This window comes from Meleagris gallopavo, chromosome 30 (genome assembly GCF_905368555.1).
Source record: "Meleagris gallopavo chromosome 30, MGAL_WU_HG_1.1, whole genome shotgun sequence".
Classification (NCBI taxonomy): Eukaryota; Metazoa; Chordata; class Aves; order Galliformes; family Phasianidae; genus Meleagris; species Meleagris gallopavo.
The window spans coordinates 765,083-791,171 of NC_139433.1; the positions used below are offsets into that span (position 1 = coordinate 765,083).

General features: G+C 54.8%; 5 protein-coding genes across 13 annotated transcripts; 1 reads left to right on the forward strand and 4 right to left on the reverse strand.

Annotated features, from left to right (window-relative positions):
- Positions 1 to 734: 734 nt before the first annotated feature.
- On the reverse strand, positions 735 to 5,331 carry KLHL33 (kelch like family member 33). Of its 2 annotated transcripts, none has more exons than XM_010724768.4 (5): positions 4,851 to 5,331; positions 3,674 to 4,201; positions 2,500 to 3,433; positions 1,958 to 2,128; positions 735 to 1,562 (listed from the first exon to the last, which is right to left on the reverse strand). In XM_010724768.4, the coding sequence occupies exons 2-5, from the start codon at positions 4,194 to 4,196 to the stop codon at positions 986 to 988; spliced, it is 2,205 nt and encodes a 734-aa protein (XP_010723070.1). In that variant the 5' UTR covers positions 4,197 to 4,201; positions 4,851 to 5,331; the 3' UTR covers positions 735 to 985. The 2 variants fall into 2 exon arrangements, with proteins under 2 accessions (XP_010723070.1, XP_085067473.1); XM_085211347.1 differs by having other exon boundaries at positions 3,674 to 4,392; positions 4,851 to 4,887.
- Positions 5,332 to 5,518: 187 nt separating this feature from the next.
- NDUFA11 (NADH:ubiquinone oxidoreductase subunit A11) lies at positions 5,519 to 8,516 on the reverse strand. Its single transcript, XM_085211358.1, has 4 exons — positions 8,358 to 8,516; positions 8,182 to 8,274; positions 6,565 to 6,687; positions 5,519 to 5,719 (listed from the first exon to the last, which is right to left on the reverse strand). Exons 1-4 carry the CDS (start codon positions 8,437 to 8,439, stop codon positions 5,607 to 5,609), a joined length of 411 nt encoding a protein of 136 aa, XP_085067484.1. The 5' UTR covers positions 8,440 to 8,516; the 3' UTR covers positions 5,519 to 5,606.
- A 1,993-nt stretch (positions 8,517 to 10,509) lies between these two features.
- LOC104914642 (uncharacterized) lies at positions 10,510 to 13,057 on the reverse strand. Its single transcript, XM_010724769.4, has 2 exons — positions 12,225 to 13,057; positions 10,510 to 11,698 (listed from the first exon to the last, which is right to left on the reverse strand). Exons 1-2 carry the CDS (start codon positions 12,225 to 12,227, stop codon positions 10,733 to 10,735), a joined length of 969 nt encoding a protein of 322 aa, XP_010723071.2. The 5' UTR covers positions 12,228 to 13,057; the 3' UTR covers positions 10,510 to 10,732.
- A 137-nt stretch (positions 13,058 to 13,194) lies between these two features.
- Positions 13,195 to 21,145, reverse strand: LOC100539172 (butyrophilin subfamily 1 member A1-like). Of its 3 annotated transcripts, none has more exons than XM_085211349.1 (11): positions 20,916 to 21,145; positions 20,284 to 20,387; positions 19,852 to 20,190; positions 17,812 to 18,093; positions 17,589 to 17,693; positions 17,378 to 17,398; positions 17,024 to 17,041; positions 16,889 to 16,909; positions 16,781 to 16,801; positions 16,277 to 16,309; positions 13,195 to 15,818 (listed from the first exon to the last, which is right to left on the reverse strand). In XM_085211349.1, exons 1-11 carry the CDS (start codon positions 21,005 to 21,007, stop codon positions 15,298 to 15,300), a joined length of 1,557 nt encoding a protein of 518 aa, XP_085067475.1. In that variant the 5' UTR covers positions 21,008 to 21,145; the 3' UTR covers positions 13,195 to 15,297. The 3 variants fall into 3 exon arrangements, with proteins under 3 accessions (XP_085067475.1, XP_010723073.1, XP_019465529.1); XM_010724771.4 differs by having other exon boundaries at positions 17,024 to 17,044; positions 20,916 to 21,072; XM_019609984.3 differs by having other exon boundaries at positions 17,024 to 17,044; positions 20,920 to 21,011.
- Positions 21,130 to 24,520, forward strand: LOC104914643 (E3 ubiquitin-protein ligase TRIM7-like). 6 transcript variants are annotated; one of them, XM_085211355.1, is made up of 3 exons: positions 21,130 to 21,278; positions 21,966 to 22,087; positions 22,686 to 24,520. In XM_085211355.1, the coding sequence occupies exons 2-3, from the start codon at positions 22,018 to 22,020 to the stop codon at positions 23,204 to 23,206; spliced, it is 591 nt and encodes a 196-aa protein (XP_085067481.1). In that variant the 5' UTR covers positions 21,130 to 21,278; positions 21,966 to 22,017; the 3' UTR covers positions 23,207 to 24,520. The 6 variants fall into 6 exon arrangements, with proteins under 6 accessions (XP_085067481.1, XP_085067482.1, XP_019465530.2 ...); XM_085211356.1 differs by having other exon boundaries at positions 21,136 to 21,278; positions 21,979 to 22,087; XM_019609985.3 differs by lacking the exon at positions 21,130 to 21,278 and adding an exon at positions 21,479 to 21,816 and having other exon boundaries at positions 21,979 to 22,087.
- Positions 24,521 to 26,089: the final 1,569 nt, after the last annotated feature.

Sequence of the window (26,089 nt, forward strand, 5' to 3'; positions counted from 1 at the left end):
TTCCATCACCTCTCCCACAAGCCTCCTCAATTCTCAAACAGCAGACATAGGCGGGCAGCCCTCCTGCTCAGAGAACTCTCTTCAATCTGCTTTTGGAGTTTCCCAGACTTGCTTTGCTGCCCGTGAGACCCACCCGGCTCTTTCCACACCTGCTGAGGGTGGTGACGTCCTTGCGTGTTGCTCTCTGCCATCGCTGAAAGGTCCTACAGATAGAAGGAGGCTCTTGGTGACTTGACAAACACAAATGTGGCAACCGTTTTAAAAAAGGCCAACAGGTCAACCAGGGAACTACAGCTTGGCCTTCAGCACCTGGAAAAATCCCAGAGCGAGACCTCTCGGAGCACATTTCTGGGTGTTAAATGTTGATTGGGAACAGACTGTGGATTTGTCAAGGCTAAGAAATACCGCATCAACTTGTTGGCTCTCTCCCAAAGCGCAATTGGACCTGTAGGGACAGGAAAAGCAGTGGATGCTGTTCACCCCCAACTCCGCAGGTGCTGTGTTCTTATTCCCTCATGGTCCCCCACGAGCTCCAAGATGGCTGTTGATCCCAAGTCCCAATTACGTAGGCACCCAGCCCTCCCTGACCGCTCCCCAGTGGACCCCAGAATGCAGGCAGCCCTGGTCCCCACCATCACCCACCCAGCTCTCCAGTCCCTGCTCTCCTGTTATTTGTGAGAGAACCATCCGAACGTCTGGGTTCCCCAGCAGAACAAAAGAGACCCAGGCAGGCATTTCAGGAGCCACTTTTATTCAGTACAAGGGTGTGGGGGAACTGGGAGATCCTCAGCTCCCACCGAAGGGCTTGGGGTGTCGGGGCAGCATCATGAGCATTCCTGGAGGTACATGTGGTGGTGTGCAGTGTGGTCTTTGTGTCCCACAGTGCAGGGGACTCCCTGGGGACTGGGGAGGAGCCTGGGGGACATTTGCCCCATAGAAGTTCCCACTGGGAGCCCAGTATGGAGCACAGAGCTTTGAATGACTCCTAAGTGTTACAGAGGGCATCAGGTGATCTCGAGGGGTCCTCGAGGCAGCTGGGGCCACGTAGTGCTGGGGGGACAGTGAGGACACACACCTGGAGGTCAGTATAGGCATGGGGCAAAGTGCCGCGGGTGATCCAGCGCCGGGCGCCCGGCTGGTAGGCATGGATCAAGTGGGTGTCCCGGTACGTTTCATGGCTGTACCCTCCAAGCACAAGCAGCTCCCCTCCCAGCACAGCTGCACCCCCCACTACATGGGCGTGGGGCAAAGGGCTGAGGAGGACCCAGATATCTAGCTTGGGGCTGTAGACTTCAAAGGCCAGCTGGTCCCTGTAGCCAGTCTGCCCGTCCCGCTGGCACAGCCCCCCGGCCACATAGAGCTGCCCACCCGCCTCCTCCATGATGTGGCCAGCTCGCTGGCCATTCATAGGGGCCAGGAGTGTGGCTGGTGCACCTGGGATGTAGCGCAGAAGGGCTGTCTGGCACTGGTACGCCTCGTCACACCCCCCTGACACATAGAGGGCACCATCCAGGGCACACGCTGCGTGTCCACACAGAGCCATTGGCAGGGACTGGCACCTCCTGGGGGAGAAAAGAGGGAGGGGTGAAGGGCAGGTAAAGCAGGGCTACCCCATCCTGCCCTGCTGGCACTGCTAGCCATGGATCCACTGAGCACTCAGCAGGCTACACCCAAGAGCTGCAGTAGAACCCTATAGCGGGCAGTATTGGCCAACACCCAATGGATCATCCAAGAAACATAGCTGGAAGACATTTAAATGATTCCTCTCATTAGCAGAGCCAACAGACCCTCATGAATACAACCAGCCAACTCATTCACTACCCAACAGGCATCACAGCCCAACTGTGACTCCTCTCCTGGAGTGTCAGCAACACAAAGAGCACTCAGTGGGCACCACTGACCAACGCCAGGGGCTGCTACAGCAGGGGAAACGGGTATCCAAGTGGAGAGGTCTCACCTCCAGGTGTCAGCGGCCACATTATAACACTCCACAGTGTCCGTGCAGTAGAGATCACCCGAGCTGCCCCCCAGGGCATAGATGGAGCCATCAAGTGCCACAGCAGCAAAGTAGCTTCTCCCACAGGTCATGCTGGCCAGGCGCTCCCAGGAATTGTCCATGGGCTGATACCTGGTATTGAGAGGGAAAGGGAGCAAGAGGCTAGCTGCTGTCCACAATGGCACCAGCTGATGTCAGCACTGCTGAGAGCAACAACCCACCCACAGGCAGCCAATCTGACAATGCCCTGGAGCTCCACGGTCCCTTGCACGGGGACATCTTCTTCTTGGCAACACCAATGCCATAATGGCAGCTCCAGGAGGGGCCCTCCCTGCCCGATCCCCTACAAACCCCACAACGTTCCAGGGCAGGAGGCTCCTTAGGGGCAGATGTCCCAGGCCAGCAGACACTGGAGCATCTCGGGGCCACATGCAGAGCCCCCTGGGTCCATGCAGCAGCTCTCCCTCCCCCCAGTCCTTCCTCCAGCCCCACATGGCCCTCACCTGTAGACACTGGCCAGGGTGTCACGGATCCCATAGTAGCGCTTTCCACCCAGGACATAGAGGGTGTTGCCTACCACAGCCACAGCATGGCGAAAGCGTGGGCCGTCGGGAAAGTTCCCCAGTGCCCTCCACTCCACGTGCTTCACCAGCCCTACGGCGTTGAGGTAGCGGTGGGCAAACCAGAGGTTCCTGCTGGGCTTCCGGGCAGCCATGTTCGGCGTCAGTTTGTCTCCTCCACAAACCACCAGCACCTCTTGCAAGGAGCGCACCCGGCACGGCAGCTGGACCATGGGGGACAAACTGTCTACCACCAGCTGGCGGAGGAGCCCTGGGTCCACCACCCCTGCGGTCACCGATGGGATCTTCTTCAGCTCCTGGCCGGACATGAGGGCAAAGCGAACAGACGACAGAACTTCCTTGGTTAGGTCCTCTTTGCCATCCCCATTGGCCTTCAGCCACCGGGATGCCGCTTCCAAAGCCTCCAGTTCATGGAGGACATTAAGACCATCAGAGCGGAGGAGGCGGATCAGAAGGTGGGCAGGAAGATCCAGGAAGGCTGGAGTGGCCACTACAGTAGGGAAGGTGGCCAAGACGTAGTCCTCCGCTGTGCGGCTCACCTGGGCCAGCCCGTAAGCCACGGCAAAGGCCAGCACGTCCAGGCCGGTTTCTGGGGTCAGGCCGTGGGTGAAGACATCCAGGCAGAGGGTGAGGAGCCCCCAGGCCTGGTAGCGCAGGGAGGTCTCGGCTGCCTCCAGGACCGCAGACCACGGCCCGACCACAGCCCCCGTGTAGGCAAAGGAGAGGAGGAGGCGCAGCTCTGCGGGGGTCAGTCCTGTGCTCAGCGGGGCCGTGGGGTCGTGGGTCGACTCCCGCATGGGGCAAGTGAAGAGAGCCCGGAAGAAGTCACAGGAGCAGCTCAGGGCCAGCCGCTGAACTAGGAGAAAGGAGGAAAAAGGATGGGGGCTGGAGGAGGACCCGGTGCCTAAGCGACCTTCAGACACTCAGGTATCCCCCACTGATCCCATCCCCACCTCCATTCCCACAGGACCAGCCACAGGACACCTCCTGCTCCATCCCTGCTTGGAGGCACTGCCCCTCTGTCCCCACTTTCCCCCCCAGGGGACCCAAGTACCCGATTCCCACTCCCCCCAAGGGGCCCCCACACCCAGCTCACCTGGGATGACCTCATCCCCTGCCTGCAGCTGGAGGTCACAGCCCAGGCCGCTGGCGTGGAGCTGCTCCATGGCTCTCAGTGTCTCCCATTGCTCCTCCAGGGCCTCAGGACCCCCTTCCTGGTGGTCGCCCTCTGGCCGGGGTGCGCAGGCAGCCACCACCCGTGGAGCCCCCAGGACACGAGCAGACTCTTCCACCTCCCTCTCCCTGCCGTGGGGCACAGTTCCCTCATAGGCAAAGGCCAGGAGGGCCCGCCAGCCCCACAGTGTGGCCCCTGGTGGCAGGGGGACACGAGATGGGGGTCCCCGGCGCATCTCTCGGGTCCTGTCCTCCAGGAAACATAGGAAGAAGGAGCTGACGGAGGCTAAGACCACAGCATGGGCCACGTCACCCTCGGGGCCCACGGCCACATCCACCAGCTGTCCCGCGGTGCGGAGGTCATTGGCCGTGGCCAGGAAGTGTTTGGCGTGGGCCCCATCCCGCAGTTGCCACTGGGCTGGGGCTGGCCCCTCTGTGACCCACATCTTGCCTGTGGGAACACGTGGAGTGAGGTCAGGGTGCCATCCCCACAGCCAGGTTGTCCTGGGTGGGCACACGGGGCTGCTGTTGGTGCTGCCCGATGGCAGAAGACACCGGATCCATTGCCAAGGGCTTGAGACCACCACACTCTGCTACGGCCCCACAGTTGAATTTGATGCCTCTTGCCAAGACAGATGAGACCTGCGGGCTTATCCTGTTCCTTAGCTGAGTTGGATGCCCCCCACCTGTCTCAGTGCTCAACCCTCTGCTGCACAGCTCGGGATGAAATTATAGGCACACAGCTAATCCGCCTGAAAGCCACAGCCCCACAGCCCAGCACCCCACATCATCCCTTCCCCCCAACTGCTGCCCCACACTCACAACCACCTCTGTTCCACCACCACGACTGGCAGCCCAGCTCCCCACAGAGCCATCACTCCATCCCATTGGTGCCACACACCACGAACCACGCTTGGTGGCTGCTCTGCACCGCGCTGACCCTGCCGTGCACGTCCCACTCCGTGCCCCATCGCCGTCCCCATGCGGTGCATGGAGCACCCCACACATTGCACAGCGTTGTGTCCTTTGTGAGCCGTGTGCCACGTCCTGCACTGCTGTGCTGCGCATTGCGCTGCGACCGCGCGCTCATCCCACCTTACCGCCCGCCGCAGCTCTGGGACGCTCCTGTGACCCCCCAGGAATGTGTGTGGGTAATTATAGCCCAGCCTGGACACGTGGCTGTGGCGCTGGAGCTGGGACAGGCCTGGAGGGAGGGCCATGACCCCAGTGCCCCGGACGGGGCGGTCAGACAGCAGGGTTCCCTGAGGATGGCGCTGGGATTTTTTCCCCTCTCAGGCAGGAGGGTGAAGGCAGTGCCAGAACCCCCTGCTGTCCCATCCCCGCTGCCTCCCAGCCCCACAACCCAATTTCCCCATCTCCAAGAACTCATATCCCCACCCCCAAACATCCTGTCCCTATACCCTCATATTTCCACATCTGGCTGAATTTTGTGTCCTTAAAAGCTACGATTTCCTAGCTTCTCTGGGTCCATTTTCCAGTGATCTATCCCAACTATAAGATCTTTTTCTTTCTCTTTATACCTAGGCACAATTTCCCTTTCTGTAACCCACGCTCACCACCTTCCATGCTTTCACCCTGCACCTGAACATCTCTTCTTAACCACGAACCTGTGAAAACATCCGATCCCATCGCCTCTTCATGATTCCCTTCTCCAGGATGAACCACACCACACTCTCAGCCTCTCCTCACGCCTCCTTTCTGCATCTCAGCTCAATCCTACCAACACTGGGATGATGTGCAAACCTGGTGACAGCCCATTTGACAGTATTCTTTATTACACAGCGTCTCATTACATACAGCACTCAAGATCCAGCTTGCAGGGTGGAATGGCACATTTACAGCTTGGGAGGCCCCGTTAGCCTCCAGCCTTCCTTATTTCCTATCTTCATTAATGCAGCAGTAGTTCCAAAGCCCAAACAAGCGACGGTTCCGGTCATGTAACTGTGAGCTGGAAAAAAACAAGCAGTAAGAAAGATCTCTTAGAAACAAAGCAGATCAGGACAGACTCTGCATGTTCCTTGACCATTAGTACCACTGGTTGTCTACAGAAACCAGAGAAGTGTATTTATTTCCACGTTCTCTCTCATGCTTTCTGCCCACAGTTTGAGATATAACCATCCATAATTCATTGCCCCGTTTCATTATACAGGGAAACCCTAATTGCTTATCTCAATGACTACAACAAGCACTGCTTCAAACTCTCAATTCAGCAACCAAGGAAAGAGAAACTTGATTTTACCACAATTGGAACTTAAAAATAAAATCTCAGTCCTTTACCACTGAGCCTGCAAATGCCTACAGAAAGCAGAGCTGTATCAGTGTCTGCAGGACTTAATCTAGCCTAGAAACGTCATGGGAATGACAGCTGAAAGACACGGCCGACCCTCAGATTGCAAGAGGAATTCACAAAACAGATGACAGATCGTATTTTCCATGTATAACAAATCACGTTTGTTGCCAAGATGACACAGATTTCCACAACAACATTTTTAATATCCCGCAATTTCAAATTATCAGTAGTTATAATGGGCAGTGCTGGGTCAGCTCTGTCCTCGTGCTGTAAATCTCCTCCATGTCAGCTCTGGTCTCCCCCTGCAGCACTATTTATTGAGCACAGCTCTACAACAGAGCGTCAGCAAAACCAGCACGAAATGGAATTCACACACAGAGATGAAGAGATTAAGCTACCAAATCATCCTGACATTGAGGTGCTTTTCCCGTTTTCCCTAAGAAAGGTTCACAAAAACAGAGCAGGCTCGTTTCATGCCCACTCCAGGCACCACCCACATTTACCTCTGGCTCCTAAGACAGCTCCTGTGGTACAGCCCCCAATGAAATAGTCCAAGGGGCTCTCGTGCTCCTCCCGCACCTGGGCACTGAGGCAGGTGGTCAGCCCGAACACGGCGCCCAGCGTAGCTGCGAACAGAAGGCAGAGAAACTCAGCAAAAGCTCTGGGCAGCCCGGTCTGGTGGTTGGCGACCCTGCACAAACCCAGGCCGTTCCATGATTCTATGATTCTCGTCAGGCAAAGCGTGCTGCTGGGAGGCACGGAGCCACAAGCAGTTCCTCTGGAAAGAAAGAAGAAAATGAAGCCGCTCTGGTTCACCATATGGATTTCTGATGAGAGATGTGACACAGGCACTATCTCCAGACCCCACTTCACCCTTCTTGGGAACAACACCAACCCAAAAACATCCACAGTGAAGTCTATACGATAACGGATAAACTACGAGCCCATGTTACAAAGCTCTGCAGTTTTCCAGCACAAAATGTGATTATGCTGAGCTAAGAAGAGCACTCAGGAAACAGAGTCCATGGACCACAGCCCCTCAGTTCCCTGCTTTCTCTGCTCTGGAGCACGGAAAAAACCCACAGGGCCTCAGCTGCTCAGGCTCAGCATGCAGTTATCCTCAGATGTGATGCAGTAGGAGGACTCAGCGTGCTGGTTTGGGATTACAAGGTTTATCCAAGCAATAATTGATGATGTGACCTGGGCCATTATAATGAGCTCTTACGGCTCAAATCTGAAGAGCTACTACTGAAGAGCTGAGCAGGCAGCTGCAGACCTGGGTCATGTGCAAATTGGCTTCTGGTTTAGAGCAGAGCTGCTGGGGGAGAGATAGAGGTGGCCCAGGCGTTGAACGAGACAGAAAACTGAGGTGAGTTTGAGCCCGTGTGTGCCAGGGGCTGAGGGCTTCAAAATGCAGCTGGAACAGCCCTCGGGTTGCTGCTTCATCCTCCAGCATCCTCGCTCTTGCAGGCTATAATAAGACAACTACATTGCTTCTTCTTGGCAAGAGGCAGCCAATGAATGATGAGGACAAACGCTGATTTTCCTTCTGCTGTCACAAGCAGTTTTTACTCTTCAAAACATCATTTATTACTCAATAATGATGCCTAACTGACATGAAGTAGAGAAGCAAGGTACGTTTGCTTCCATTACGCTTCTGTCCAGCAACTGGACATATACACGTGTATATACATATATACATGTACAGAAGTACACGTAAGGACTGAACACACGCACCTTCTCCTCTAGGCTGCACAAAAAGCATCCTTCAAGCTGTAAACACTGAACACAGCCCACGCTCTCATCCCAGTTCCGCAGCACTCAGCACAGGACGCTCCTTCCGCCGGGCTGGGGCCTCAGGCACTGACAGCAGCAGCTTCGAACGCTGCCACGGCCGCTGTGCAGCGCTCCGGGGGCGCTCGGAAAGGCGGCCAAAGGGGACGGGGCTGCGGCAGGGCCGGGAGGAGGGGGAAGGGCTCTGAATTACGGGAGGGGACACCGGGCCGGGCGCCGGGGGAACGGAAACGGGAGCGCGGAGGGCGGCGGGGCGCGGGGCTGCGGAGGGGCAGGGGCCTCTGGGTTACGCACTGGGGGCCGCGAGGCCGCCGCAGCCGGCTTACCCATGGTCACGGTGTCCGACGCCGCCATCTGCAGCGCGGCGAGCGCGGAGCCGGGCCGGAGCAGGATGATGCGGTACGCCGAGCCGAGCAGGCCTGCAAGCAGAGCGCGGCCGTCAGCGGGAGCGGGACCGTGCGGGACCTCCCCCCGCCGCCTCCCGGCCCTCAGCGGCCCTCACCGGCGGCGGCGCCCACCCGCGTGGTCAGCCAGGTGCGCTGCGGACACCGCTCGCCCTCGGGGCCGTCCCAGTACCCCGCCATGCCGCCGCAAGGGCACGGGTTCGGCCGCGTTCTCGCGAGAGCAAAGCGCGCTTCTCGCGGGATGATGGCGGCGAGCCTTCGCGAGATCGAAACGCACCTCTCGCGAGATCGGCGCCCGCCGGGTCGGTGCTCCCCCCACGTGCTGCCGTACCGCCGTGCCGGTCCTGCACGGGTCGGTTCCTCATCGCCGCAACAACCACAGGGGGTGGAGGCGGCTGGAAGAAGTAATAAGGAGAGGCGCTGAGTGGTTGTGTGGTGTTGGTCCGGCCTGGTTTGTTTAGCAGCAGGGTCAGAGAGTCGGTGCAAGGACCGATGTGTTCGTTCAGCAAAAGGAATCGATGAGTGCCAGCTCTAAAACTTTCCGTTTCCACTTTGGTGCGCACGCACGCACGCAGCCTTGTCTTCTCTTAATTCTGCTTCACAAGAAGCACTGGGCTCACAGTAACCATCCTTATCTCTGCATCCACCAGGTGCTTCGTGCTCGGATTTCACATCCGTTGCTTTGGAAGTTGCTCAGTATAGCCTCACAAGCAATGGAATTTTGCCAGATTGGGGGTAAACAGCTCAAAGTCGGCCAGAAGTCACTGTGATGGAGCAGGTAATGGAAAAGTGGGGATAAAGTAAGTGAGCATCCAACCACCCTAAAATCAACCGCACGTTACCTGAGGGACATCAGAATGTATTGAATTCCTGGAAGGGAATGAATGTGTATGCCAGCGTACTGCACGTGTATGTCTTAAATGCAGAACCTGAACGCTGTGAGCGTGCACTTGATTTGTCAGCAGGTACATATTGTGAGGAATAAAGGAATACCTCTTTCTCACACCGCATTGCAGTTAGAGAGTTTTCTTCCCGGATTTCGGATGATACAACAGTGCCCAAAGCCACAAAGGTAGCTCTGCGCTCAGCCCAGCTGTGGGCAGGAGATTGCAGTGGAGACCTCCCCACAATCCTTCCAACCTTGTCTTACTGAGAGCTTGCAGGCTGTGGCACACACACAGCGCAGTTGCTTTCCTCCTCCTCTTCATCAGGGCCACATTTTGAGCCATGTTTCAGGACCCAGCCAGAGCCAGGGGTGGACTCTGATCCCATGGAATGACACTGGTGGAAATGAGAAGATGGAGATCTCCTCATCCATGCTGAAGAACGACAGCCGGCCCACTTCCTAGGACAGAGAGACCCACGTGGGAGTACAAGGCAAGGAGCGTGCACTGCAGAGATGTGAGTGCCTGGATCTGCCCTGCCCACTGCCCCACAGCACACATGCCCACCTCTGGACCAAATTCAAACTCCTCTTTTCTCCTCACATTTTCTCGAGAGAACACCATGGTTCTTGGCCCCTTACTTTTTGGATATCAAAAGCAGTGGATTACACTGGAGCATCTCTTGAACAAAGTTAACACTTCTGGGGATGTGTGGCATGGATGGAAATGAATGAGGTTTTTCCACCAGAGCAGAGACATTGCTGGTGTGACATGGCTTTCACTGGGGAAAAAATAAGCACTGCTGCATGTGGGCCCTTCAGAGGGAAGTGAAATACCTCCAACTACAGCAGTCGGAAGCGATGGCCAAGTCCACAACCCCAAAGCAGCACCTTCTCATAATTCCCCTTGGGTTTTCCCCACTCCCCAGACAAGTGCAGCTCCTCCTGAGTTTCACTGCAGCAGCAGGACCTGCCCTCCCAGCCAGGCTCTTTCCCTGGAGCCAAGAAGAATGTTTTACAGCTGGGCTCCAACATCATCAAATCACAACCATTGCAGAGCTCCTGGCACCTGGAAATGGACCTAAAATGCCTGGAAACAGTAAGTGCTGAGGCAGGATGAGGGACCTGCAAAGAAGTCGCTCCCTGCTGCATTTTTGGAGACCTCAAAATGGTTCTGAGACGCTCCAAAAAATCTGTTGTGCTTTCTAACTAAAATCGTCCAGCACTTCTCTGCAAAAGGAAGCTGCGTATGAGTGGCCATTTACTCTATTCTCTGTAGTCCCAAGTACTGAAAACAAATTTGCCATTCACTGTACTCTTCCAGAACCACTAGAGGTCGAATGAAATGGATTAGCCCACATATGGAATTCGGGCAAAGGGAATATTTATTCAGTGAAAGTGTGATGCATTTGTGTGTGTCATTTGAGCAGAAGCAGTTAGCACGTAGCGGACAAAGCCAGTTCAGCTTTCCCACACTGCCCAAAACCTGACATTTCAGCCCCAAACTCTGGTTTAGGACAATGCCCACCCCTGCCAAGCAGCCTGGAAATCATTTCAGATCTAGCGACCACCATGAGTGTGAGAGTAGTGCTAGGGCAAGGAAGTCACGAGAGGCTTTTCAGTGGTCAATTCCACATCGGGGTAATCATACTCATCCTCTTCTGCATCCCCCACGTGGCCGCAGTCGGGCTTGAAGCGGATGATGGGCTTGTGCTGGTGCTCGTTGGGGCTGTGGCACAGCACCTTCTCCGGGGCCAGCTCCACCTTCGTCTTCCCCAGGTCGTTCTCAGGCTCGTAGACGCTCCCCTCGTTCCTCAGGATCCACGAGCGCAGGTAGACCAGGCTGCAGTCGCAGTGCCAGGAGTTGTTGGTGAGGAAGACGTAGGCGAAGAGGTGCCCCTCGGGGAAGAAGCCGGAGGGCAGGGCGCGGAGCCGGTTCCCCGACAGCCACAGCGTCTCCAGCTTCTCCAGGTCCCGCAGCAGCCCGGCGGGGAGCTCCTCCAAGGCGTTGTCCGACAGATCCAAGTCCCTCAGCGCCCGCAGCTCCGCAAAGGCGTCCTCGGGGAGCGTCCGCAGCGCGTTGCCCCGCAGGTCCAGGTCCTGCAGCCGCGGCACGGCGCGGAAGGCGGCGGGGGCCAGAGCGCGGAGCTGGTTGTGAGCCAGGGCCAGGCGGGTGAGCGCGGGCAGGCCTTGCAGGGCGGGCAGAGCCTCCAGCGCGTTGCGGGACAGCAGCAGCTCCTTCAGGCTGGGCAGCGGGGCCTCGGCGTGCACGGCCCGCAGGCCGTTGTCGGACAGGTCGAGGTCCTGCAGGGCGGGCAGCGGCTGGAAGGCGGCGGTGGAGACGGACGGCAGGCGGTTGGCGTTGAGCAGCAGGATGCCCGTGTCCTCGGGCAGGCCGGCGGGCACCGCGCCGAGATCCCGCCCGGTGCAGTTCACCTCCACGATGTCCTTCACCTTGTTCATCTCCCACGGGCAGGGCGGCGGCGGGGCTGTGGGGACGGCTGCGGGCGGCAGGGCTGCGAGGATCAGCAGCAGCAGAGCGGGGAACCGCATGGCCTGCGGGGAGAGCCGAGCTGTGTGCGCCTGTGGGTGCAGCCCTGGCCCTGCTGCGCTCCTACGGCGGCCATTCTGGAGTCCCCAAGCCCAACCTCCTCCATCCCCAGCACCCCAGTGGACAGCAGGCTCAGAAAGCACCATCTCTGCCCTTGTGCCCTCCTCCAAAGCTTCAGGGAGAGACAAAACCCGGCGAACGCCCTGTGGCGTTGCTTCCCCCCACGCGGCCGTTGCCACCCTCAGTGCTGCAGAAGCAGGGGCTCAGAGGCATCTCTGCAGCCTCACGCTCCTGGTCCCGGAGAGCTGTAGCTGGGCTGGAAGGGGCTCCCTGAACACGCTTCTGCCAGAAGAGCCTCTGCCACACTTGTGTTCGTGGGCCAGGAGATGAGCCGCAGGACGAGAGCTTCCTCTGCACAGGTGTACACGTCCCAAGCACCAGAGCCCAAGCACTCAGACTCAGAGAATATGGACCCCGGCACCCAGACCCCGAGCACCCAGACCCCAAGGGCCACCGCTCCCCTGCGCTCACCATGACCCCTCAGTGTCTGCTCTCCTGCTGCTTTGCCTCCCTTCTGGCTGCAGGGGCTGGACGGGCCCTGTATCAGCACCCGCAGCTGCTGGGGGGGAAGTTGTGGTTTGTGGAGAAGCCAAAAACTCATCTGCTGTGCTTCAGCATCACCTCCCGCTTTAATCGTGCTGCCGCATCACGGCTCCTTGCAAAAGTCTCCATCCAAGTGCAGACCAGCTCCGTCATTTTTGCTTCCGCACCATAAAGGGGTGAGGGTCGCACACAGGAGCAGCCCATGCTTCACAGCCCGACGGCTGGGTCACTTCCAACCCCGGGACAAGTGTCCCTTGCACTGAGCTATGCCCCTTCCCCTGCCTCAAAGCAGCTCCTCTGCAGCTCTCCCTGGGTTCCAGCCCTCCACCTGGGACGGCAGCCTGGTTGGCGGACCGGGGAGAGCTGGATTCTGCGCATGGCCTCAGCTGGCTGGTGGTGTCAAAAGGGCTCCTTTCTTTCTGACTTCCCAGGCAAGCAGGGGATGGCTCTGCTGGACTGCAAGGCAGCTTTAGCACTGCTGGGAGAATCATCGAATCATAGAACTGCTCGGGTTGGAAAAGACCTTCAAGATCATTAAGTCCAAACACAACCATACTACCCTAACTCTTAGAACCCGTCGCTAAAGAGAAGCCACGGCACAGAGCGGGCAAGGAGATGAGAGGCAGAGGAAGGAGCTGGGCTTTGCAGCTCTTCCTGCTTTCAGTTCCTACAGCCAAGCTGTCTCTGCCTCCCAGGCCCACAGAGCAGTTCAGGGCTCAGGACATGGGGTCACACAGAAGCTCCAAGGGCAGATGTTGACTAGGATGGTTTTTGCATTGGTTCTCTATTCTGTGGACTCAGAGGTTAATCCCAGACAGTAGCTAAGGACCCACCTACTGCTTGCCCACTGACCCCAGAGCAGGAAAGAGGAGAGAACAGGAAGAGTAGAACTCATGGATTGAGATAGTGTGAGTTTAATAAAGGCCAAGAGAAAAAAACATCAACAAAACCCCCAAGTGATACAAAGGCAATATTTTACCACCTCCCACCAGCAAACTAATGCTCAGGCAGACCTTGACCTCATGATCACAGAATTATGGAATATAATCACAGAATGGTTTGCAGCAATGAGCTCTCCCCAGAGCCTTCTCTCCTCCAGGCTGAACAAACTTAGCTCTCCCTGCCCTCCATGGGAGTGGTGTTCCAGCCCTCTGAGCACCTTCATGACCTCCTCTCGGCTCTCCCCAATAGATCCACATCTTTTCTGTGCTGAGGCCTTTGAGCGGAGCACAGGTGGAATCTCATAAGAATGGAGCAGAGGGGGAGAATGACCTCCCTCAATTTGCTATCTGTCATTCCTTTCTCAAACTCTCACCCCCAGCTTAGGTAGTCCTACATTTGTTTTGTCTGAAAACATGTAAACATTTTCAACCTGAAGTGTTTATAAGCAAGACTTCTTCCTCAAATCTACTTATAATTTACAGTCCAGGTGTTTTGATTCTCAGAACTGTTCCTACCCCAAATATTATTATATATCTGAAAAGATGTCTTGATTTTTGTCTGACTGATGCTGCCCATCTGTGAGTCCCCCAGGCTCCAGATTTAGCAATATTGATCATCCAAGGAGCCAAATTGCAGTGTTACTGTTCAGCTTGCAGTGAATGAGTTGGAGGCAGCAGCAGAGGCAGGACTTGGGGGCTGCTTTTTGACTTTGCAGCAGTGGTTTCCAACAGAATGCATGGAGTAGGAAGGGAGAGATCAGATGTTCCCCCTGCCGTCTCTCATAGTCCCCAGGATTAAGACTGCACATGATTTCCTCTCTTGCACTGCATTGCTTCTGCTCCCATCAGTATGGGAAGTTTGGTGCTGGCCCCAGAACCACGATTCCCCTCTGCTGGCTGCTGTGGTCTGTGCATCCTCCTCAGCTCTGCCTCATTCTCCCCTCCTGATTTGCCCAAAGCATCTCAAAGGTGAGATTTACCTATGCACATGGGTATGCGGATGTGTGTATATGTATATACACAAATGCACGTTAATCAAGTTGTAACTGGGAGGCACTGTGTTTCTTGGTAGCACCCCGTAGCTCCGGCAGGGTATGCTTTTTGTTTTGTGCAGCCTTTTGTCACTGTGAAACTGCTGAAAACCCATCTGAAAACGGATCTTACTTATTAAGATGTTTACCTAATTGCAATGGACCACTTTTTATAAAAGGGAATGCATTGCACCACTGTCACTGCTCTCTCTTTGAATTAGTTTTTACTAATTAAGAAATAATGACTGATAGTAGCAGTGAAGCATTCCCCTGCATGCTATTTTGCAACACTGCTTTCTTCATTAGTGCTTACCCTCCCACCACCATACCTGCCCTGTGTTATTCCTGCCTGAAATTACTCTTAGCTGGAAGTCTTACTTTCGGCTTGCAATCATGACGTGTTCCTCAGATGGCTTTTCCACTTTCCTCCGCTGCCATACCTGAAGCAGGAGCTCATGCCTGTGTTCTGCAGGATCTCAAGCTTCTGCACAGGTAAAGGAGGAGAATGGGAAAGATTTCAGTGTCCCCACTTTGGCTCTGGCTCTTCTTGCAGTGCTCACATGAGGGGTCCTGCTATAGAGGAAGCTTCTTCTTGTATATTCCAGCAAACACCTGGAGAACCTTGCTGCGAGCTCATGCTGCATCTCTGAGCTGTTCCTTTTGGAATTCTCTGCAGTGAGGTTCAGTGCTCCTGGGCTGAGTGTGAACAGACTATTTGTGTTGCATACAAGCGTATCCTCATTCATTTTTGGAATTAAAAAACGCACTTGGCCATACAGGTAAAGCCTTCATTTGGAAAGGTCCATGCCTACTGGACATCAGATGAGTGAAGGAGCTAGTGTGACAGCACATCTGGCCTCAGATGAAGCATATCCCTAAAACTAAACAGCCCTGGGGCAGAGGTCCAGAGAGGTAACATCATTTACCCTTGTAGATGGAGATGGCAAATTCATCCCACCAGATACAGGCTGGTTGTTTATCAGTAGGGATCAATCCCACGCGTTGCCTTCATTTTCCTCCTCCTCTTCATCAGGGCCACATTTTGAGCTGCGTACCAGGACCCAGCCAGAGCCAGGGGTGGACTTTTATCCCATGGAACGACACCGGTGGAAATGTGAAGATGGGGTTCTCCTCATCCACGCTGAAGAACGCCACCCGGCCCAATTCGTAATCCAGAGCGACCCGGACCCGCGTGGGAGTGTGAACATCGGGAAGGAGCGTGCGCTGCGGAGATGTGAGCGCCTGGAACTGCCCTGCCCACTGCCCCACAGCCCAGATGCCTTCCTCTGGGCTGAACTCAATCTCCCCTTTCCTCCTCACATCTTCTCGAGAGACGCCCACAGTCCAGCCCCCTCCATCCAGCACCACCTCCACCTCCCAGCAGTGCCTCCTCTCCGTGAAGCCCTTGCAGCCCAGCACGCAGCGCCAGGGATCGAAGCGCTCGGGGCGGCTGGGGACGTCCTGGCGTCGGTCTGTGCGCTTCACACTCCTGCCATCATCAGCCAGGATCAGGTCGCAGTGGGCAGTGTCCGGGTCCAGAACCACCTTCACTGTGGGGCAGAGGGAGGCACACGTCGGGCAGAGCTCTCCTGCTGAGGAAGAGGGGGAAGGGCGCAAAGAAGTGGGAAGATGTGCAAAGCGTTGGCGTGAGGAGCAGAAAGTGAACTGTGGAGAGCCCAGAGCAGAGAGGAGAATCATGGATCATAGAATCATAGAATGGCCTGGGCTGAAAAGGACCTCAAAGATTATCTAGTTTCTACCACAAGCAGGAGGAGGAACATCAGCACAACTCCAGGCTGAGCAAATCCCCACATCCCCAGAGCAAGGCCAGCGCTGCTGGCTGGGGCGCAGGGCTCTTAGGTGTGCCTTGGAGCGGGGCATGCATCAAGCAGGGCCCTGAGCACAGCACTGCAAAGTGTGAGCATCCCAGCATCACTGCGGGGGGAGCAGCAGGAAATGAGAGTAAAGCAAAGAGGGCTCAGCCCCCGGAAGGCAGTGCTTCAATTACCGTCTTCAATCGGCACTGCGTATCTTCTCCACACTGGAAAAAACATTAGAAAACAAACACGGATGAGAGAGAACCCGAACACACCCACAGCACTAGTTTGGCTGGGTTAATGATGGGCCACTTAGCTGCATGGTTCCCAGATTGTTGGTGCATTTGTGAAAGTCATTTCATGGTGCGTGGCTTCCAACCTTCGTTGTCTGCTTATGAGAAGTGCCCCATCCAGTTCTGATAAACACAGACCCGTTGCTGGTTCTGACTCACGTGTATACTTACTGTCTGTATGTGCCTTCTTTGCAAACAGAAAGCATTTATTTTTTCTTAGTATAGGAGAAGTACAGGGAGTTACTTAAAAACATAAAGGATGGCAATGCTTCTGAAGTGAGTTCAGCATCTGTCACCTCTTCATTTCCCAGCAGCAGACCCAAACCACGGTGTAAATGCAATACTCAGGGGAAAACAGATCAACTGAAACATCTCCCACATAGGAAGAAGAACGGTACTCACCAAGTTCCCCAGCTTGTTTCTCTGCAAAACAAGGAAGAGCACAAATGGGTGTGGGAACCAGCTGGGACATCACCTCTCCCACAGCCGCCTGCATAGAATGAGCCTTACCAATTGTGGAGTCGCGGTCCCCTAAGCAGCAAAGAGAAAGACCCCCCAGTTAGTGATGGATCCACTGCACTGGGGGCAGCTGGAGGGCTGCATGGAGCAGTGCAAGGGGATTCTACCAGGGAGGATAGGACTTACCCAGCTCTGCAGCTTGTGCTGCTGCAAAGAGAACCAGAGGAACTCGTTACCATCACAGCAACACAAAATGTGAAACCCCAACCTGCCACCTCTATTAGGAAGGGCCTTTTGCAGAGCAAAGCTCTGCCAATATACAGCACCCTTGCCCTCTCTTTGCTTGTGCCATGAGCTTACTTAAAATTGCAGCATTATTTCACAATTTCGTCCTTTTGTCATTTCAGAAATCTGTTCCTTAATTTTCTGTGGCTGCACTGTACCCCTTTGCCTCCACCACCCCATCCTTAAGATAATGCCTTATCTAATCAGCCAGTGGGAATTCTCCAGTTTTCCAACTCATGGCAAAGTGGAGCTTACCTATTTTTTTCTCATACTTTCCTGTGAATAAAAACAGAAGAAAGAAACATCAGTGGTTTAAAAAACCACTCTGGTTATCTACATCTGCAGCTCCAACCCCACACAAGGCGGTGGTGTCCACATGATCCCAGAGGGGTCCCTGCCCCCCAGACCTCCCCAGAGCCCAAGCAGTGAGTCAGATAGGGGCCCCAGCCCGAGCCCAGGACTGTACCTTTCATTTTCAGCAGATAAACAGCAACGATGGAGAGAGCAACCACTGCAACCAATACCACGCTCAGGGCGATCTTCCATGGTCTGGCGTTTTGGAAAAAGGGATCTGAAAAATAAAAGACCTCCATAGGGCTTCGGTTATCCTGCAAGCAGTAACAGAACACAGATTTATGTCTGTTCCAGGGAAAAGACAGCCTGTGCCTGCACCATCTTGCTCCACTTACCTGCGATGGAGAACGCGGACTCCTTCTCCTGGTTGTGCAGCGCAGCCCTCACCACGCAGGCCAGCTCCTGGCTCACACCACTGGCGAGGACGAGGACACTCTCTGCTGTGTAGAGGCCATCGCCGTCCTGGGTGACATTTTCAGAGAGGGAGGGCAGCCACTGCCCATGGGGGTCCCGCCACAGCAGCTGGGGCTGCGGGAACCATCCTGCCGAGCGGCACGCCACGCGGATGCCGCCGTCCTGGTAGCGCTGCAGTGCGATGAGCGGAGCTGAGCCACTGGCTGCAGGAAACGGTGGTTGTGGGTTATTATGGGGTGGGGGTGATGCTGGGTACGAGGCTGGGGGATAACCGGCCCTTGGCAGGGGGTGGAACTGAATCACAAAATCACAGAATCGCCAAGATTGGAAAAGAACTTCAAGATCATCCTGTCCATCCATCCACCCATCACCAATAGCTCTCACTAATCCGTGTCCCTCAACACAACATCCAAACGTTCCTTGAACACCTCCAGAGTCGGTGACTCCACCACCTCCCTGGGCAGCCCATTCCAGTGCCTGACCACTCTTTCAGAAAAGCACTATTTCCTAATGTCCAGCCTAAACCTCCCCTGGCGCAGCTTGAAGCCATTCCCTCTAGTCCTATCACCAGTTACCCGAGAGAAGAGGCTGACCCACAGCTCACTACAACCTGCCTTCAGATAGTTATAGAAAGCAATGATCTCTCCCCTGAGCATCCTCTTCTGGAGGGCTTTAAAGTCCTCCCAGCACAAGCTGTTCTGTGATGTTTCTGTGTTTATGTGCACAGAGAGCGCCCTTATCCAGTCTTCTCCATAAACATCTGCCCTGGAGGCTGCTATAAAATAATCCCCAGATCTGGATATTAAAATATAAAAGCATATTTTACTTTATTGCCCACTGCCTTTTTTTTTCCCTATACCCATTTTTATATTAAGAAAATAATTTCAACACCATTTCTTGTAGGCAGCACATCTCACTGGCCACGTGTGGCTGTGCAGTGGGCAGTTCCACCTCTCTGAGACAACTTGGTGAGCACAGTCACAGCATTATGGAATCACAGAATGGTTTGTGTTGGAAGGGACCACCAGGATTTCCCAAAAAAGCACCTGGTGTCACTGCTTGGGTAAAAGGTGGGTGAGAAGAGCAGGATGAAAGGTGGGATGAAAAATGGGGAAGGAGGGTGGATGAAGGATGGGTGAGAAGATTAGGGTGAAGGTTGGGAGAGAAGAATGGGATGAAAGATGGGTGAGAAGAAGAATGGGATGAAGGGTGGGATAAAGGATGGGTGAGGAGAGTGGGGTGAAGGATGAGTAAGGCAAGTGGGATGAAGGTTGGGAGAGAAGAATGGGATGAAGTGTGAGATAGAAGAATGGGATGACGAATGTGTAAGGAGAGTGGGATGAAGGGCTGGAGAGAAGAGTGCTGGCTGTGAGCAAGCAAATCAGAGGTACTGGGGGGTGTGAAGACAGGGACACAGATGAGTCACAAGAACAGCATTTCCATGTTGTGAGAAGAGACTTTTCACGTAATTTGAGTGGATACAAGCTGAAGGACAAGATGCTTGCATACAAGTAAGCTCAAGAACAGAATGCAGAGTCTGTGGAAACTCACAACTCACCAAACAACGATAAGAAAGAAGAATAGACATCCCATTATTGAAGACTGGAAAGTGAAACAGATGCCTCAGCTCAACACAACACCCCCAACCCCTTTAAAGATTGAAAGTTCACATCAAGAAAGACTGTTAGCCTTTATCCAATGACCACCAGAGACCCCCGCCACATTTTAGGATGCATGCTGAAGAGGGTGGAACAATATATTAATAATTTGTCAGAATTCCACCCCATTTTCTTGGAACATAATGAATATCTATATGTTATGTCTTTAAATATGCAACCGCTGCTTTTCTCAGCGTGTGCTAGGAGGAGATATCCGCCTCACACCCAGCACCATAGTAAACACATCTGCTTTATAACCTTTCGTGGGTTGCAGTTTGGTTCGGCACATCACAGACTACAGACCTGTCACCTTCAGCTCCACCACAGCCTCATCGTATCCCAGATCAGTACGAACAAAGCAGGTATAACACCCTTTGTCAGACAGCTGGACACGGAGAATTCTCAGGCTCACGCTGCCATTGGCGAGGCGCATCTCCGTGCGCCCTTGGTATCGAAGCTCCTGGTCCCCATACTGGTCCTGGCCATCCCTGTAGCGATGCACGAAGGGTGTGAATTGGTCCCTAAACCACGTCACCTCCATGTCCTGTGTGCTCTGCTCCGGGAACAGACGGCATTGCAGCACCACGTCCTGCCCCACAGCAACGGCCACAGGGTCAGGGGGGCCCTGCACGCTGAATGGGGCTGGGAGGAAAGCAAGAAATCACTGTGAGTTGGATGAAAGCCTGTGCTGTGCCATCACATGGGCAGAGCAAACACAGCCACGGGGGCTCATACCTGACTGCAGCTCGTGAATGTGGAAAACGAAACTGTAAAGGACAGCAGCCAGCATAGGGCAGTGGAAGCAGCAGCCAAAAAACATCGTCTTCATGAAGCCCACCCTGAGGATGGAGAAGGGGAAGTGAAGGGAGAGCAGAGAGGCGAGAAGAAAAGCAGGATGGCAGAACCTTATGGGGAGTGATGTACTTTTAAAGGGATTATTTTGCTGATTTCAGCACAGTTTCTATAATAACTAGCCTAAGGTTGAAATCCCCAAGGTTGAACTCGATTTTACATCAGCAGCCCAACTTTGCTATTTTCCCACTGCCTTAGAGGAGATGCTGTAGCTTGTCCTTTATTGAGAACAAATCTAAAACCTTTTATAGCAGATGGGTGCTTTGTCCCCCCAAAGCAGCACGCACCAAGCAGTTCTTTGAATCTTTGAATCTTGCTGCTCTTATCCAGCCCTGAATTAGGAGTTGGAAACATTCAGGATGGCAGTGAGAAACCTGACTGAGTGCCCACAGCAGTGGGTCCAAGCTCCTGGCCCAATCCCAATGGGGATGCTCACAGGGATGATCCCCGCTTTGGGATGGGGACAGAAGGAGTACAACAAGTGTAGCCAAACCACCCTCCAGCCCCAAGCTTACCAACCGTGCAGTCCTGGCTCTGCCAGCAAAGGGTGGAGGGCAGGAGCAGGAAATGCAACCGCTGAATGAGATGTCACATCCAGAACGCCCATTTCCTTCTGCACCTCCTCCACTCAAAAGTGAAAGTAACAGAGGAATTCGGGCATTGCTGATTGGAGGTTTTGCTCTGGAAATGCTGTTGTGCTTCTTGGGGGCTGCTGGGGGCTCACACAGCAGCAGAACATGGAGCACATAAAGGCACAGTCCTGGCCCACATTGGGGAAGGGAGCTGACGGCTCAAAATAAAAGTGTTTGTGCTGATGGGGCGTGCATCACTTTGAGGAGCGTGGCTTCTGCAGCTCATAGGGATGCTGATGATGTCAAGTATGTGGGCTGGGAGGAACATGCAGGGGAAGCGAGTGGGAAGGACAAACTCTGGGGGGAGAAATTCCGTGGGATGGGCTGAGCTGGGGTGAAGCCATCACTCCTGGGCACATGAAAAAGTGTCTGTAGAGGGGGAGGGCGGGGGGGGAGGGCACAAAGACCAGTGTGCACCATCCCCCATTACCAGATGAGCAATTGAAGCAACATGTGCCCTGCCAAAATCTCCCCCCACAACCCATTGCCAGCACAACACAGCTGGACAAGCCTGTAAGGAGTCAGAGCTCCTCCATCATGACACTGCACAACCTGGGCACCTGATAAGGCTGGTGTCCCCACCCGAGCACAGGCAGGGGACCCAGCAGGGCTCAGAGCTCCGTATGGCGCAGAGGGCTCTTATCACCAGCCTGCAGCTGGCCAAGGGGAGGGGAGATGCAGGGATTCCCACGATGCATCTCTGCAAACATCATGGGGACACTGTGGGAACACTCCTTTCTAGCCACGATCTGGTGAGGTCCAGTGAGCGGAGAGCAAACTGAAGGTGTCTGGCCCCATCTGAACCCTTTTTTCCCCCGTCAGCCTGCAGTGAGTGCTGACTGTGCTGGGATGCTGTGATTTCTCCAGCATTTCCCGAGCTTCTGGAAAACAGGGTCCTCTTTATCATCTTCACATGGTCCGTGTGTCCCACAGTTTCCACTTTCAGCAGGGAACATGTCTCTGCTCCTGCTGATGTTCTGCAGAAATGCTCATTTCCAAGATGGAGGGAGAAGAGATGGAGACCCTGGCCAATGAAGAGGAGAGGAGCGAAAGAGGTGAGATTTTAGAGGTGATTGTGCTGTCTGGGGGAAAGTGCATCCTGCTTCTGCTGTGGAAGAGCTAAAAAGGGGGAAAGCTCCTGGGGATTGTCATAGGGTTGAGACTTGGTGACCCTCCTCTCCCCCGGCTGGATTCCCCTGGCTTATCTGTAGACCCACCAGCAGCGCCAGGCACCTGAGCTGCCATCCTGGCTCCCACCATTGCGCACAGAGAGGAAGAGGAATGTGAGGTCATGGGCGATCAGTCCCGGGCTCAGAGTTACGTTCTGTGGTGGTCTGTGCCCAGGTGTGCCTGCTCCTCTCTTGCAGCACGAGGAGAACCCACTCTCAGGTCCAGGTGTCTGCACAGCAGGTGCAGCTGCATCCTCCAGGAAGGGGGGATCCCCTTGGCCAGGGATTGCATGGGAAGCCCCGGAGAGGGCAGGACCAGAGCAGCACGAGCCTGGGGCAGCCCAGCACAGAGAGGTCCTCACCCCACGATGGAGATCTCTGGACAGGGGAAAGGAATTCACCCCATCCCTTCCCTTGCTGGATGGGTTCAGCCCTGACATAACACGGGGTAGCCTGTCCTGAGCAGCTTCTCCTCTGTCCCCAGCTGATTTCACCTTGGACCCGAACACCGCCAACCCTTTCCTCCTCCTGGCTGACGATGGGCGAGATGTGAGACGTGGGGACGTGTGGGCATCACTGCCCGATGGCCCCGAGCGCTTTGGCACGGAGCCGTGCGTGCTGGGAGACCGCGGCTTCTCCTCGGGGCAGCACTGCTGGGAGGTGGAGGTGGCTGATGGTGGTGATTGGTGGGCGGTGGGGGTGGCCCAGCACTCCGTCAGGAGGAAGGGGATCCTCAGTTTTACCCCCCAGGAGGGGATCTGGGCTGTGGGGCAGTGGTTCGGGCAGTACTACGCTTTCACCTGCCCTGACTGGACAGCCCTGCGCCTCGCCCAGCTGCCCAGGGCCATCCGGGTCTCCTTGGACTTTGGGGGCGGGCAGGTGGTATTTGCTGATGCTGAAAGCAAAGACCGGATCTTTGCCTTCTGCCTGGCTTCACGTCCCGAGGAGATGCTATACCCGTGGCTTTGGGTGGGAAAGGACTCGTGGCTGAAGCTGTGCCCCTGATGTGGAGGGAGCACGGAGCGCAGGGGCAAAACTGGGAAGAAGGAAACCATCAGCCTGGCTCTCAGTGCGGGGCACTGGGAGAGCTGCACATCCTTGCTGGTTGGTCATTCCTCACGTGGTCCCTCTGGCCACCAAGCAGAAGATTGGAGATGGATGTGGAACTGGAAGGTCTTGGGGATGGATGCAACACAGGAGCTTCTCCGTCCCCCTCCGCCCCACAGCAGGGGGTCACCGAGGAGATCACTGCAAGGGGACCCTGGGACTGAGAGGTGGGACTGCTCATTGGCTCTGTGCATGGCCATGAGAAATACAGCAGAACCAAATGCCTTGAAAGCTGCTGAGTGCCATGTCTGGCTTTTTTCAGATAAGCTCAATGATGAAATAAAAAATATAAAAACACAGCTGGGTGCTGGAGCTCATGATAACACTTATTTTCTCCATACATCTGAGCTCTCTCTCTGCCTTATTTCCAGCTCTCACTGGCATGTGCATTGGGTGCATGTGCCTTCCTCCACACTTCTTGCAGCTGGGCACTGGGAGAAGCTATAGGGATGGGCAGGGAAAGTGAGGCAGAAACTACGAGGTGTCCAAAGTCCATAGGTCAGATCACTCCCATGGAATTGCCATGCTTGGATCTCCATCCTCCCTCCATCTTGGTCTCCTTTTCTTCCTTCAGCACAGTCTTTCAGCTGTTCAAAAACACACTGAAACAACCCAATTCAGCCTCTCCCAGGAATACATCTGGAGCAATTTGCTCAGGGAGATTCTACCACTAGAAGCTGATCTGTTACAGTTCCTTTACCAGAAGCAGTCAAGGCAGAGATGCACCAGGATGTTGAATTTTCTTCATGGTTTGCCAGGAATTTGCTGTTGGGATCCAAGAAAACTAATTAATATCATGAGAGGATTGCTGAAGATGCACGCATACCCTGTCCCGCTGCAGCAGCTGGTCTGCTTCACAGAATCACAGAATCACAGAATTGTAGGGGTTGGAAGGGACCTCTAGAGATCATCGAGACCAACCCCCTGCCAAAGCAGGTTCCCTACACCAGGTCGCACAGGTAGGCGTCCAGGCGAGACTTGAATATCTCCAGAGAAGGAGACTCCACAACCTCCCTGGGCAGCCTGTTCCAGTGCTCCGTCACCTCACCGTGAAGAAGTTCTTACGCACATTGGTGCGAAACTTCCTATGCTGCAGCTGATGTCCGTTTCCCCTCGTCCTGTCTCCAGGTACCACTGAAAAGAGACTGGCCTCACCACTATGGCCGCCACACCTCAGATATTTATAAACCTGGATCAGGTCCCCTCTCAGTCGTCTTTTCTCAAGGCTAAACAGACCCAGTTCACTCAGCCTTTCTTCATAGGGGAGATGCTCCAGGCCCTTCACCATCTTTGTGGCCCTCCGCTGGACTCTTTCCAAGAGATCCCTGTCTTTTTTGTACTGGGGAGCCCAGAACTGGACACAGCACTCCAGATGAGGCCTTACCAGGGCAGAGTAGAGGGGGAGGATCACCTCCCTCGACCTGCTGGACACGCTCTTCTTAATGCACCCCAGAATGCCATTGGCCTTTTTGGCCACGAGGGCACACTGCTGGCTCATGGCCAACCTGTCGTCCACCAGGACGCCCAGGTCCCTCTCTGCAGAGCTCCTCTCCAGCAGCTCATCCCCCAGCCTGTATTGGTGCATGCAATTATTCCTCCCTAGGTGTAAGACCCTACACTTGCTTTTGTTGAACCTCATCCGGTTTCTTACTGCCCAGCTCTGCAGTCTGTCCAGGTCTCGCTGAATGGCAGCACAGCCTTCAGGCGTGTCAGCCAATCCTCCCAACTTCGTATCATCAGCAAACTTGCTGAGGGTGGCCACAATCCCCTCATCAAGGTAACTGATGAAGATGTTGAACAAGACTGGACCCAGCACAGACCCCTGGGGGACACCACTGGTCACAGGTCTCCAGCCAGACTCTGCACCACCAACGATGACCCTCTGCGCTCTGCCAGTCAGCCAGTTCTCAATCCACCTCACTGTCCACTCGTCTATCCCACGCTTCCTCAGCTTTGTTATAAGGATGTCGTGGGAGACAGTATCAAACGCCTTTCTAAAATCAAGGTAGATTACATCTACCGCTCTTCCCCCATCCACCCAGCATGTGACAGCATCATAGAAGGCCACCAAGTTGGTCGAGCACGACCTCCCCTTGGTGAACCCATGCTGACTACTCCTGATAACCTCCTTTTCTCCCAGTTGTCTGGAGATGGTATCCAGCACAAGCTGTTCCATCACCTTTCCAGGGACAGAGGTGAGGCTGACAGGCCTATAATTACCCGGATCTTCCTTCTTGCCCTTTTTGAGGACCGGAGTGACATTGGCTATCCTCCAGTCTTCAGGGACCTCCCCTGTTATCCAAGACCTCTCAAAAATGATGGAGAGCGGTTCGGCAATGACCTCCACCAGCTCCCTCAGCACACGTGGATGCACCCCATCAGGTCCCATGGACTTGTGGACCTTAGTACTGCCTAGGCGCTCACGCATGTCCTCTTTCCTGACTAAAGGGAAGTCTCCCATTCCCCAGACCCTCTCACTAACCTCCAGGGTGTGGGATTCCTGTGGGAGAGCCTTTTCACTGAAGACGGAAGTAAAGAAGGCATTCAGTATCTCTGCCTTCTCAGCATCCCCCGTTACCAGAACCCCCCCCTCACTTAGTAAGGGGCTACATTCTCTCTAGTTTTCCTTTTGCTGTACACATACTTGAAGAAGCCTTTTTTATTATCCTTTATCACTTTAGCCAGATTCAATTCCAGATGGGCTTTAGCCTTCCTCGCTGCATCCCTGCAGGCCCTGACTACATTCCTATATTCTTCCCAAGTGGCCAGACCCTTTTTCCA